The sequence below is a fragment of the Festucalex cinctus genome, chromosome 13, assembly GCF_051991245.1.
Source record: "Festucalex cinctus isolate MCC-2025b chromosome 13, RoL_Fcin_1.0, whole genome shotgun sequence".
NCBI classification, from domain to species: Eukaryota; Metazoa; Chordata; class Actinopteri; order Syngnathiformes; family Syngnathidae; genus Festucalex; species Festucalex cinctus.
Window position 1 is genome coordinate 13,971,991 of NC_135423.1, and position 15,170 is coordinate 13,987,160.

Here is a 15,170-nt window from a genome sequence, read left to right on the forward strand (position 1 = left end):
TGTTAAAAATGTTGGATGTACACTGTTTAAGTTTATCTAGGTGTGAATCACCCTTAATCATAATGTCAAGCATCCAGTACATTGCAATTAGCAAATATAATTAGACCATTACAATTTCAGGTTTAAAAATGACCAAAGTAGTTCGTGATATTTGTTGGCGTATTTAAAACAACTAAACAGCAGGAGACGTCATTATAATAAACCTGTCAAGGGCAGCCACGATCTTCATTTAGTTAATAAAGCCTGAGGTAGTCATTATTACACTTTTTTTGTGTCAATATTACACATTATTATTCAGGACTGACTGTTGATTATATGAATGTGACAGTTGAAACACACATTCTATTACAGAGAATGGCAAAGGGTCCCCAGAGGCTAACATTTAGCTTACGTTTTGGACAATTATGATTAGAAATAAAATTGCTAAAGTGTTTTAAATCTTGAAATGCTGCAATACTGACTTGAGACATGAAACGTTCTCATGGACTAGATTAGAATCATTCTTCATTGTCCACCGAGGTGGACAATTGTCTTGACTCTTGATTCAAATGAGTGAATCTCAGATGACATTGCCAACAGAGGAAACGGTCCAGCTATTGGTTTATTCAGCTTTACAATGAAAGCATTAAAAGCTAAAATTCAAGACGTTTTTTTTTTTTTTTTTTTTTTTGCTGCTATGTGCTGTACTGTATGTCTCGGGAAGAAAATGTGCCTTTTTTTTATTTTTTATTTTATTTTTTATTTTATTTTAAACTATTAACCTTTTTAAGCACATATTCTCTATCCAACTCGGTCTCAGACGAGAGTGATTAATTTTACTAATGTGGAAGAGAAACCACCTAAATTATTTTTAATTCTCACTGAATACTCAAGGGAGTCGTGGAAATAATCAAAAACCTGACAGAATAAAACTCCAGCTGAGAAAAAGGGAACAGAAATAAATTAAGGGATATGATAAGCAGTTTTTTTTCAGATTGCTTTTCCAGGTTACAATAATAACTTAGTTGAGAATTATTTAATGAAGCACAGTAGAAGAAAGGATCATTTTATGAGAACGTATCGCCAATGGTATGGTCCCTGCTATTTTAAAACTGAATACTATACACAGTTTTTCATCCATCCATTTGTTGTACCACTTATCCTGTTCAGCATTCAACGGTGAGATTAAGCCTATGCCAGCTAACCTTGCAAAAGGTGGACTACATCCTGGCCTGGACTGTCAATTGCAGAGCATGAAGACCCACAACCATTCTCACTCACGTTAACACTGTCACTGAGTGGGAAGTGAACCTAGACAACATCCAACCAAGTCAAGCACTTAATAATAATGAAAATAATAATAATAATAATAATAATAATAGTAAATTCAATTTGTAATGCACTTTTCATCAACATGATCTCAAAGTGCTACAGATAGAAAAACAATATAAAATCACTTCTTGACACTTTATCTGGCTTCTTTGCAAAGATAAACTACACACATTCTTTTGTCTTTAAAATATTTATTCCAGCTATTTTATGTTACACAGAGCAAGCAATGTTTTGCCATGACACTATCTACTAGGAGTTCAAACCAAGTTTAAAAGCGTATTATGTTGTTTTTCATGCACAGTTATAATTGTCGTTTTGTCTACACTTGAGAAGCTTGAGGAATGTCGCCACCTTATGGGAATCTTTCTTGAAGCAGCTGAGTAAGATGTAGTCCCTCATGACAGATTCCACCACGTCTGTTTGCATGTCGTATTGGAACAGGCCTTGTTCGCTATAACTTGTTGTCAGTAGGCCCTCATTCAGCATCTGGACAGACATATTCAGTCACATCACAAGGGAATATTGGTCTAATCGTGATTTTAAAATAAAGTGTTAGATAGTAGTGGACAAAATCACTGATATCCATTTTCCATGTGTAATCTAAACAGTGTTTCAAAAAATGCTTTATGATGGAATCAGTTTTGGTCTCCAACCATCGTTCTGGGTCTGATTGCGCTTGATGAAGGTTTTACAACACAATTTACGTGACCTACCTTTTTGATGAGAACGACCACACCGTGCTCCAGACTGATAAGTTTGTCAGACGCCCACTTGGTCTTGTTGAGGAGCATTTCCGGAGCGCCGTCATAGCGGTCCAGTGTTGTCTGTAGGTAGACCAACGGCTCGATCCATGACTGGACCAGCATTAGCACAGAGTGGAGCAACCATTTGTCCTAAAAGACATGCAGGATTTACTAGATGTACAATTTACTAATTAAAGATACGTTTGGATCTTATAGTTTACAGGACTGTCTCAGAAAATTAGAATATTGTGGTAAAGTTCATTAATTTCTGTAATGCAATTAAATAAGCAAAAATGCCATACATTCTGGATTCATTACTAATCAACTGAAATATTGCAAGCCTTTTATTGTTTTAATATTGCTGATTATGGCATTTTCAGCCAAATATCTTATCGCAAAATATTAGAATATTTCCTCAGACCAAGTAAAAAAAAAATGCCATAATCAGCAATATTAAAACATCAGCAATATTGTAATGATTCCAGAATGTATGGCATTTTTGCTTATTTAATTGCATTACAGAAAATAATGGACTTTACCACAATATTCTAATTTTCTGAGACAGTCCTGTATATGTCATTCCTGGATGGAACTGAACTACATCAAACTTCAAATAATCCTTAAATCACGCACTGAAACAAGTTACTTGGCCATAATACAGTGTGATACTCAATCCCTCTTATTTTTGTTATAAAATACATTAATGTCAAGGTTTTTCTTTATTTTTGATTATATTTATGTTTATTCTTGACCAATCTCTATATCAGCTTACACAGCTAGCATGTACTCACAAGGAATAAAATAGCATTGATTTGCAGCCTAGTCAATTTACTTGTGAACTTGTTAGAGTAATACTAAAAATAATATGCAAATAAAATGTAATTTGACTTAACTGTAATGGATTTATTCAGGCATCTCAATGTAACATGCTTGACAAATAAAACATGTCATAAAAAATCTACCGCTGAAGGTTGAGCAGGACGAATCAAAATATATCAAAATAAAATATTATTAAATAAATGCTCTGTTTTTGAAATATGTTCATGTCTAAAATGTCCACCAATTCAGGAATGTTCCGTTAAGCATATACACACCTAGTTATTAAAATAACAGTTTAGAACACATACGTAAATACATCAGCAAAAGAGAGGCTTGTGCTTACAGACATTTGCTGGACTTCCCCAATGGAGCTTGGAATGGGGATGGCCTTTGTAATGCACGCATAGGCCGCCTGGTTCCTCTGAAGCCGCAACGGATATGGGACAAATATGTCTTCCTGCACATGATGCACACATGGGGGTGGGAGAAAGAAGCCACATATAAACACAGAATTGTCTGTCCTTTTAAAAAGAAAATGAGAAATGACCTACAACATCTTCACTACTATTCCAGCATGTTCTACTGCAATCAATAGATGGCATGTAACCTTTTCTTTGTGACAACCTCTTACTGTCACCTCTCCATAAAGTATACTGTACACGGCGTACCTTTTTGCAAGCTTCATAATGCTGTCGCAGCTTCAGCCTCGCCTATTATCACATTTCTAATACACCACTGATTTTCAATAAAACTGCGGCTCACAAGAGAGGTTACTTTGAAGCACGGCGGTAAAGTAAGAAGATCTTCAGGTGTGAAAAGACAACAGCACATCATGACTGAACATGAATTTAACACCTCAGCGATTTTGGTTCAGTAAAGCTCTGTTACAGTATAGAGACCATTCTCAAAGCTATTGAAAGATTAATTGAAACTTTTGGGATTGTGTGCGTACATACGAGTTCATATCTTTTTTTTGTAATGATATTGAGCATTAGAAGAAAATTATATGCATTTATGTAGGGAAATAATACTGCGACCATGTTATTCTATCAAGCCAATTAAAGGTCATGATAATAATGAAAAGGTAATAAGAAATAAAGGGAAAAAAAGTAATGAAAAAAATGAAAAAGTTAAAGCATTAACTGATTAATTCATCACAAAAAATATCGCATTAATCATGTATTAACGCAGATGAGCCCTTATCTGACAGCGACTGCTTATGTTTAAGGTAGCATAGGTTGTGTTTGAGCAATAAACACAACTACATGCATTAAAACAAAGCATTTAATAAATGTTTGTGTATAACATTCAGAATATTTGTTCATGTCAAACTATCGAGGTAATTTTTTTCCCCCCAATTTAAATTATGCAAGTAAAAAGATGTCTTTATAATATTAAATGTTGGCGTAATTAACACATAGCAGGTGCTCTTTAAATTTGGCAGGCAAAAAAAATGTTGATAAAAAGCTTTTTTAGTTAAGCGATTAATCATGATTAATCAAAATTCTAAGATGTGCTAAATCTGATTAAAAAATGTAATCATTTGACAGCTCTAATATGCATCAATTTAAACCTTTATATGCCACACATTGACATATTGAATTATAATGACGGTGAAATATTGCCGTTTGATTGGCTGTCAACGAGTCCAGGGTGCACTGCCTCTTGCCCCTTTAGCTTGCCTGTGATAATAATGACAAACAGTACAAAACATTGATGGATATTATTATGATACCATTATACCTAGTATATTTTTAATATATCACAATAAAGGGTTGCAAATGTGTTATTGTTATTATTGCCGATGTATGGGTTGGTATCCATTTGTGATGCCCCGCACACATTTATACTCTTGTGCTGAAGGAAGCCCCCACTTGTGCTGCAAATATTGAATTTCTGTTTTCCGGCTGAGGTTGGCATTACTTACAAACAAAGAACATGACTCTTCGGAGACGCGGTAGATGAGCTCGGCATGCTGGATCACCCTGTCCAGAAGCTTCTCCTGTGAAATGGATAAACAGTAGGGGTGGATGACCTGGTCCTGGTCCGTACACTCGAGCAGGAAACTGGTGCTCAGGAGGCAGGGCCATGACAACACAGCCCATAGAGCTCCCTGTATGGCTGAAAACAAACACAAAATATGCAGCGTGAAATACAGAAGTCTCCCATTTTAGAACTGGACCAGGAGTTATGAAAATCTTGCTTTATAGTTTGTGATGCTCAAGCTCTAAATCTTTCGAGGTCTAAAAGTGTACGGGAATACCATTCATCCTGAAAATTCTTCTGTCCCTGAGGTCTTCCAGGTGATGGTCTTTAGTGAGAGGTCAGCCTCTTTTATGTAGCCTGACCAGGTCATGAATACAAGAAAAGGTCACATCGGATAGGGGTGGGCAAACTTTTGAGCTTAAGTGCCACATTTGAGTTTTAAAATGGACAGAAGTGCCAGATTAGTTGTAGATGAGTTCACCTTTTTTTAAAGTGCAAATGTTTCTGTAAAATATGCAAAATAACATTTTTTTTCATCACATCATTTTTTAATTGAAATCTGATTAATTCAATAATAAACATTATATAAAAACAATTTAGTACAATTTTTGAACATGTTAGATACAGAATTATAAAATAATGATAACATGATTTACTTTCATAAAATATTTATTGTACAATAAATAAACAAACCTAAGGCCCAAATGAGTATTTCATTTTTATATTTAATAATATAAATATATTTTAATTTTAATTGTAATGAGAAAAATGAATAAAAAAATGATTTTAAAATTAATATAGCACATGTTACATGACTGAACTGATCATATGAATATTAAAGGACAGAGCAGGCCATGTATATGCACTTTTCCAACAGGTCTACATAAATGCATGTGGTGCATAAAGTCGAAGTGGCAACTACTGTATAGGCAACTACATGTATAGTCAGACATGCTGGGCAACAACCTCAGACAAATTATTGCATTATTGTGCTGACTGCAACAGTAACATTGCAACAACATTCCAAAACAGTAAGATTTTCCATCCCATTAGAAAGGATAGTCAGACATGCTGGGCATCGACCTGAGACAAATTATTGCATTATTGTGCTGACTGCAACAGTAACATCGCAACAGCATTCCAAAACACTAAGAAAGATTTTCCCTTCCCATTAGAAAAATAAATGAATTCAAATGTCCAACCCAACTAAAGGAAAAAACCCAACAAGCCGACTTTAATTTCGGCCTTCCTGGGTGGAGTTTGCATGTTCTCCCTGTACCAGCGTGGGTTTTCTCCAGGTACTCCGGTCTCCTCCCACATTCCAAAGACATGCATGGCAGGTTAATTGGGTGCTCCGAATTGTCCCTAGGTGTGCTTGTGAGTGTGGATGGTTGTTCGTCTCTGTGTTCCCTGCAATTGGCTGGCAACCAGTTCAGGGCCGTACCCCGCCTACTGCCCGAAGACAGCTGGGATAGGCTACAGCACCCCCGCGACACTTGTGAGGAAAAGCGGCTCAGAAAATAGATGGATGGATGCATATATATTAGCCAATGTTGTGCATATCTGTAAATTGAAGTAGAAATCATTTGTCAATCAAATAATTTTGAATCGAATATTGTTTGAATCGAGAATCGAAAATCGATTCCGAATCGAATCGTAGACCCAAAAAACAATCGAATCGAATCGTGAGACAGTCAAAGATTCCCAGCCCTAATATATATATTTGTGACATATTTTGTCTGTTTGCATAAGATTTAATGGGTACTCTTTGGCTCCACCATTTGCATTCCAGACAGGTGAGTTCTATTATGACTCAAACAACACAAGATTTTTGTGTAATCCTTGATAGGCCTTTCTCGTCTTTCTAGGGATTAGAACAACGAATGTGGCGGGTGTTATGTTGCTGGATTCTGCATCACACATGATGCATATTCACAAATCTTCAAGATATGCACACTTGAGGATTATTCACTCACGAATGACGTTTTACATATTAAACCATTCTCTCCGCTTCACCTTTCTTGTCCCACCTGCAGTCATTTGGCAGGTGTATATATTTATTTTTTCAGATGCTACCATTATTTTAATGTTACTTGTTTCCATCCATGGAGTACAAGTTTTATTGTTCTGCCAATAATAGCTTGTGATACAAACCTGGAAACCTTGAGGTGAGTCTTGTTGCTTCGAAACCACATCACAAACCAATCTAGGGAAAAGTAAAGAGATGCACTTTAGAATGGGACAAACACTTAAAAAAAAACACATAAAAGACACTAACAGTGAGTCTCATCATGTGTTGTTACAAAATACATTTATGTGTACTGTATTTTTAGGACATGGTGTCTATCTCAGGGGCTTTAAAACCAGGAAATGGGCACATGTAAAGTCCAGCCATGGTTTTAAAACCACTTCTGAGCAGTGGTTCCATTGTAACCGTACGGCCCCAAAAATGCCTAATGGAAAAACGACTACTCAGGGCTAAGCAAAGGTCATTCCGGTGTGTAACCGGTACAATGGAAAAGGGACTCAAGTGTGTGGATGGATGCAGAAGACAGAGAAGTGCAGAGCATCAGCAAATAAAAGCTTGCAGCGATAAACAAATGTAGCTCAAGTCCCACTATCTTTTACAATGCATCAAAGTGTCAAAGATTCAAGGTGAATCGTCTTCAACAAACAAGAGGAGTCCAGTTGTCGCAATTTAATTTCTGCCAATTAGTCTTTAGTTTGCCTGGGATGAAGAAGCTTGACACTTTACTAAAGTAACTTATTCAAACATTAAAGTATGTTGCTTCAGTTCAGACCGCAGAATTGCACTTTTGCTTCGAAGAAAGGTTTTTAGAGAGGAAGAATCAAACAAAGCATTCAACATGGTGCTGTGCTGTGTGGTCTTAAGTCATTTTTCTCGCCGGGAATCCACGAGCAGCACAATGAGCTTAAAACCATTTTGAAGTGTGCACACAAGAGCATGCTCTCATTTTATCATCCCTGTTGTTGTCACCAGCATATAACAGTGAAGTGAAGGGAATACAAAAGAGAGTTTTGATTGCAAGACTTTGACAGGCCGGCGATTTTGTCAATTAATGTGACAACAACAGAGAGTTGAAGAGTGCACGGCCATTCTGCTCAAAATAGCACAGCAGATGAGATAGATAAAGTTGCGTGAAGTCTGTGTCAACAGAAAAGGAATTGAGCTCATAATGGCTGAGAAATTGTCATAGGTGTGTATGTGCCATTCTATTTCAAACAGGTTTGTGTAGGATAACATTGTGACAATGTCAAATTATTTTTACTTTACTAAAAGAAGATTTTGATGAGTTTAAAACCAACACAACTGATGTCACCAACACCGAAAAGCTAATTAGCAACATTTGAGTTAGGAAAGAAGTGCCTGATGTTATGTTGCAAGCTAATTGAACGTGACTGAAATCTTAGTAGAAGGTACCTACACCTCAGACTTGAAAATTGGAAGGAGACTTGTGACAGATGACACAACTGTGACAGATGACACTGTGCAATTTGCACTTCAGATCGGTAAAGGTACTTGGATGATTGGAATGAGTCAACTGTGTGAAGGGAGGAGAGGTAGTGCAATGACACTTCAGAACTTGCTACACGTCTCAATCCGTGTGTCGTTTGTTCATTTGTTTTTCAAAAGAAAACACAAACTAAAAAAACAATGACTTGTTTTTGCAAAAAATAGGGCTGTCAAACGATTAAATTTTTTAATCAGATTAATCACATCTTAAAATTTTGATTAATCACGATTAATCGCTTAATTAAAAAGGCTTTTTATCAACATTTTTTTGCCCACCAAATTTTAAAATGCACCTCTTATGTGTTAATTTTTTTCGGCATTTAATGTTAAGAGGACGTCTCATCCTCCTCTTTTTCTAATCAGTTAATTACTTGCATAACTTAAAGTGGAAAAAAAATGACCCCAATAGTTTGACATCAACAAATATTCTGAATGTCACACGCAAACATTTATTAAATGTTTCACTTTAATTAATGCGTGTTATGTTTATTGTTCAAACACAACCTGTGCTACCTTTAACGTAGCAATCCGCTGTCAAGCTAAAGGATCATTTGCAGTCAAAATTAATAGTGCGATTAATCTGCATTAATACATGATTAATGCGATAATTTTTTGTGATTAATTAATTAGTTAACGCTTTAACTTTGACAGCACTAGCAAAAACACAATGTAATAATGATAACAACTCGTTTTCCGATTTTCAATTGTGTGCACAAATGAAAAAAAATAGATACAGTACGGATATCTATGTTAGGCCATTTGGACGTTTCACTCAATTTAAAAAGACATCTAGTGGTCAAAGAATCCGGTAGATGCCACGGACTTCCGACTTCCGTAAGTCACACACTCAATGCCGTTTCCGGCCACTGCTACGTCCCAACACTCGCACCCCCACCCCTGCGCTCCCATATGTGTTACACTGTTCCCAGTTTCATTAATCAACCTGTCATTAGGTGTCGTTACAACCAAATTTAGTTCCCTTTATAATGTTCAAGTGTCAGAAGAATGCGACTTCCTCTGGGACTTTCACTGACAGCGCAACGCTGAGCCATTATAACTTTGCCCCAGGCTTAATTACCATCTCCCTTCGCTAAGACGCAAGACTTTCTCCTTTCAGCGCAGCATTTCTTCTAATTGGGCTCCATTATTTTCCGTTTACAAACCTCTCCCCCCCTGGGGACTGAGGCAGAGCACACCTGCATGTAAAAGAACAATTACAGATCCATCCTATTCATCAGTGCTGATGGATTCCTCTTGCGTGCTCCCCTCTGGGATTTGGCAGTGTTGCGGTATCAGGGCTGTCTTGCTTTGCGATGTGTCATTTTTTGACAGGTCCCGGGGATAAAGAGTGCAGGCGCGGGGCCTAAAAAAAAAATCATATTGGTCACGTCTCCTCAAAAGTCACCCCAGACAACAAATGCAGGCTCACAACCAAGGTGTGTCGCAAAACATGCGGCAATAATTGCGCACTACAATAGAAATGGAAGTGTGACGCATGCATATAACAGAGGGAGGAATTGTGTGGGCAGAGGTACAACTACTTTCGATCACAACTCAGGGAGAAAGCATTAGCTTCGCTCTTCTTCAAAGTGAGAGTTACAAAAAAAAAAAAAAAAAAGGTAATACTTGGTGAGCTTTATTCCAAAGAAGTTCCTGATGGTGGGAAGACAAAAGGTACTTCCCTCCATCCTCCCTGGGGCACATGTATTCCAAAGCTTTGCTTCTTTGCTTTACTCCTTATTCTAAGTACATGTTTCCCCTGAAGTGCACTTGCTCCTGCACCTGTCTCTTAAGCTCAGGCTTTTTCATTCTTTTTGTCTTTCTTCTCCATGTATAGAGCTACAATATATCCCTTTTGCCCCTTGTGCGCTTCTGCATCTCTCTCCTGTTACCTTTACCTCCTGCCTTCCTCACCCCCAGGCTTTGTCTGCCCCTCTCTCCCTCGCTTGTCTGACTCCAACCACATTTTGGTTAGCTCAGAGCAAAGCCTGCTATTAACAGAAGCCAAGGCGGCCAGATGGCAGCTCAGAGATGGATCATATAAACTCCAAAGGTGTCTGCAGCACCAAACCTTTATTTTTAATTTATCCTTTCCCCCCTCGCTTTCTAAAGACTTTTATTGCCATTGATGCGATAAAAAAAAAAAAAAAAAGTGTAATAGTTTTGCCTTTAACTGTGAAACCATTTTGTTTTGTCATTGCCATGGCAACCCTAGATTGCTTTTCATACGTAGCAGTCTGTAATATTGATAGAACAAGCCCAGACAGCTCTCATGCTGTTTTAGCACTATTATAAAAATAATGAAAGCCAAGGTATATGAGGCAGTGAAATGTTGAAGTGCACTGTTGTTTCTTGGTTTTGATTTTAAACAGACATACACGCAGACTGTCGCCTTGAATCGTCTCCAGCTTTTCGTCGTAAAGCGACCACCGACAAAACAGACCACCGCTTTTCTTTTCAAAGTGGTTCGTGATGGTTAACCTTGAGAAAAAAACTGTAAAACAAACTGGTATCGATCTGTTCTTTGTGTGTTTTTGCTTTATACAAGCGATAGTTGTCAGAAGCATGAATGATTGGGTCGAGACATTTTGGAGGAAAAAGTTATTTGATTATGACAAAAAAAGTTACAAAGTCGGAATGGAATCACATTTGACATCTCTCTCTCTCTCTCTCTCTCGCTCTCTCTCTCTCTCTCTCTCTCTCTCTCTCTCTCTCTCTCTCTCTCTCTCTCTCTCTCTCTCTCTCTCTCTCTCTCTCTCGCTATGAAACCACCATATATTTAATGGTTAAAAAGATTTAGATACGGTTGGGTCCATGCGTAGATTTATGTTGATAGCACTATATTGTTACATACATTTACAATTATTATTATCATCCATCCATCCATCCATCCATTTTCTTGACCGCTTATTCCTCACAAGGGTCGCAGGGGGTGCTGGAGCCTATCTCAGCTGGCTCTGGGCAGTAGGCGGGGGACACCCTGGACTGGTTGCCAGCCAATCGCAGGGCACACAGAGACAAACAACCACACTCACACGCACACCCAGAGACAATTAGGAGCACCCAATTAACCAGCCATGCATGTCTTTGGAATGTGGGAGGAGACCGGAGTACCCGGAGAAGACCCACGCAGGCACGGGGAGAACATGCAAACTCCACCCAGGAAGGCCGGAGCCTGGACTCGAACCGGAGACTTCAGAACTGGGAGGCGGACGTGGTAACCACTCGACCACCATGCCGCCATTATTATTATTATTATTATTATTATTATTATTATTATTATTATTATTATTATTATTATTATTATTATTATTATTATTATTATTATTATTATTATTGTTGTTATTATTATTATTATTATTATTATTATTAGTAGTAGTAGTAGTAGTAGTAGTAGTAGTAGTAGTAGTAGTATTTTCACTTGCCCGTGTGTTTTCCAAAGCCATTAGGTTTTAAATGAAATCCAATCGTCTTTGTTGTCATGTACACACAAATATCTCTTCCTCTCGCCTTAGATGTATAGCCGTTCCAATGGGAAAATGTTTAATTTAAGGTTTGCAATGCAATTAGGCTGCGGAAACAAACATTAAGATGTCATCCAAAAAGTAAATAAAGCTGGAAAACAAACATGTAACTTGTTGGAAATGAAAATAAGTGCAACAATGCATGCAAGACTGATGATGACGGGCTGCAAGCCAGCGGCTAGCCTGAGTTGACTTAACTTTGGCGAATATTCGCTTGCCATGTTATGGTGATTGGCAGGTAACATTTAGAAAGTCTCTCTCTCTCTCTCTCTCTCTCTCTCTCTCTCTCTCTCTCTCTCTCTCTCTCTCTCGCTCAGTGTTTCTTGACTGGTCCACCTGTTTACGCGAAGCAATAAGTTCATTGTGATGCAGAATGCGGTTCCACGGCTCAATGGGTTCTGTTTGAAATAAGATTTGAGAGAGTGAGCATGAGCGACTATGACAGAGAACCTCCAGCCGCCTTGAGTCTTGATGAATAAAAGATGGGGGCTCGAGCATTGTATAAACAACAACAGAGCATAATTAGTTCACTTTTTTATTTTTATTTTAGGAACTATTTACGTGTCACTTCCTTCATGCAGCTCCTTTCATCACATATATGCGGCGCCTGCTTGCCTTTTCTTACCTCATTTTTATCAATCAACACACATCAAGCGGAATCATCTATTGTATTCAGTATATATATATATATATATATATATATATATATATATATATATATATATATATATATGTACATGCAATATAGATATATGTACAAGCAAATTAGATATACAATATGTGAGTGCACTGAATCGTTCCACTTTTTTTCAAATCACTGTCAAACATATTGTGATTGTCTACCAACTATTTTGCACATTTTTGTTGTTGTTCCGTAACATTTGGCAGCTCTGCAGTAACCTTTGAAGGTGCACTGAATTTGACCTTCTCCAAACTTTTGAATGCACCTTTTTTTTAAGTAGTGCATATCAGAATGATGGTGAGAAAAAATATGGGGGAATAAGGGAACTTGCTATAATTCAAAACATACAACATCAAGTGTCAAACGTGTCACATGTTTCTCTCGTGTGATGGTTATCTCATTAGCCCTGTTTTAACACCCATTTAGGTGGAAATTGGCCCTCTCTTCACTGATGAAAAAAAAAAAAAAATCATTGGTCTATGTTTAGATATAAATCACTCATTGGCACCCCATCTTCGCTCTCTCCTCACCATGCCATACCACAAGTAGCAGTTTATGTCCGTGAGTTTTATTAACCTCTTCATTCTGAAGTCCCATACTATTTTTTAGTGTTGTTCCGATACCGATACTGGTATCGGCAGAGGTGCCGATATTGCATAAAAACAGTGGTATCGGTATCAGTGACTACTCACAAGTAACATGCCGATACCATTAATTCCAATGCTAATATAGGATGTTGGATGCAGCATTTGTGTCTTGCTGGTGCACGATATTCACTGATATGTGACATGTTCACTGCATGCCGATCTAAGATATCCTATTGGCCCTTGAATGCTCTGAACCAATGGCAGGGCAGCTTTTTCATGTTGAGGAAAAAAAAAAAAAACTTAAGTATCGGTATGGTATCGGTATCGGCCGATACTGCAAAGCTGGGTATCGGTATCGGGAGCCAAAAAACGGTATCGGAACAACACTACTATTTTTGGCCGCTCTTTTTACATTTTCTGACCCAAATGGTTTTTAGCCTAAGATGCATTGTGCATGCATATGCACCATGTAATGTAACACATTATTTAACTTTGCCACACTGTAGTTAGCTGTCTATGTATAATGTATGTTTATTTGCTTGTTGTACTTTGCTGTCTGCTGCCAACTAGACATTGGCACATTACATGCAGTATGCGTTTTATATCAGTGTTGTCGCTGATTGGCTATGTAAGTCACATGGTGCTTCAAACTCTTGCCAGTATTTTGCATGTGCACATGCAGGTGACCAAATATCACAAACTGATAAAGGTTAATCATGGGAAATGCTCATTTATTTGAAGAAAAAATGTCCTGCCCTTTGCATCACCTAACCCATGCTGCTGTCTTACCTTTCACACCTTGTCCATGCTAATTAGTCACAGGATGGGCTCAATTAAGTCGGTAGATGAAGTAAAGACGGTGGCCAGAACCACACAGAGTCCCAGTGTGTTTCCCGACACATTCACAAGTCATTAGGCCGATGTACCTTAAAATACCTTCACTTGTTCACAACAGAAGTCTTTCATGTTACTCGACTCTGAGAAACAGTTCATTTTTAGTCAGGCTCATTTCCAGTATACTGTATTCTCAGGCAATGAATAAAAAATGATTCAATAAAAATTAGGGGAGAGAAGCATTTTATAGCTTCAGATTTACAAACCTTGACTTGGCTGATGATGATGTGGTATTAGTGGAGTCAAAGCATGTCCATATTGTTGCGCTGGAGTGTCATGGTCGACGGGTGTTTTGGTCAATTCAATTTAATTCAGAAATTTAGTAACATTTTGTAAACTGCTCCTAGCCTTGTATATTTGTGGGCAAAACTATTACAGTTATTGTAAACAGGTTCAAGGATAACTTTGGCTGTTTGGTGACTGAACACTTGAAGTAAAAAAGAAAAAAAAACAGCTTTGAAAGGGTGATTTTGTTGGGGTGTATTACACACTTATGCATGATATTCACAGCGTTTTACAGTAAGACTGCAAACTACAAACTGTTCATCTTCCAAGTTGTAATGTCTGGGGTCACACCTGGGTTAAGTTGGAGTTGGAGTTCATGACCTGTTAAGTTTGAGGTCAAGTGTCTGTTTTGAACTGATGTAACCATCATCTAGTTTCAACTAGTTTTAGGCTATGTGATGTCAATCTTTAATCCTTTAGGTGATGTCTGGACCTATTTGATGTTGTTCTTTAGTCCTTTACTTGCTACAACCAATCAGATCGATTCACTGTCTGTAGGCGCAGTCTGAGAATTGTGTGTGTTTTGCCGGATTATTGCTTTCTGTCCCTCTATGCAACTCTCTTTGTTTCTCATCTGGTCAAGTTTGTTCTATGCCTCTCGATGTGAATAAATAGTTAAAACCTTATTCGTGTCTGCGCTTTGAGATTCAAACTTCAGCACACGACACAAGTTTCCTAAATTTCTTTTCATTTGAGAACTCTTTACTGAATGTCCTCTCATTGATTACAATTCATTATTGATCCTTGTGGAAAATGTTTATAAATTATTGTAACTATCTGCCTTGTTACTGTAATATTATTTGC

The 15,170-nt window shown here is 37.6% G+C and overlaps 1 protein-coding gene across 1 annotated transcript; it reads right to left on the minus strand.

The window, feature by feature from the left end:
• Positions 1–1,477: 1,477 nt before the first annotated feature.
• On the minus strand, positions 1,478–5,170 carry smtla (somatolactin alpha). Its single transcript, XM_077541155.1, has 5 exons — positions 5,137–5,170; positions 4,801–4,994; positions 3,217–3,330; positions 2,025–2,204; positions 1,478–1,797 (listed from the first exon to the last, which is right to left on the minus strand). Exons 1-5 carry the CDS (start codon positions 5,141–5,143, stop codon positions 1,603–1,605), a joined length of 690 nt encoding a protein of 229 aa, XP_077397281.1. The 5' UTR covers positions 5,144–5,170; the 3' UTR covers positions 1,478–1,602.
• Between the last annotated feature and the right edge of the window lie 10,000 nt (positions 5,171–15,170).

Excerpts from the sequence above, each read along its gene's own strand:
- smtla (XM_077541155.1), bottom strand. Across the intron at positions 3,331-4,800 it reads AAGAGTCATGTTCTTTGTTT|GAAGACATATTTGTCCCATA; the intron begins GTAAGTAATGCC and ends CATCATGTGCAG. Across the intron at positions 2,205-3,216 it reads GGGAAGTCCAGCAAATGTCT|GACAAATGGTTGCTCCACTC; the intron begins GTAAGCACAAGC and ends CATGTCTTTTAG.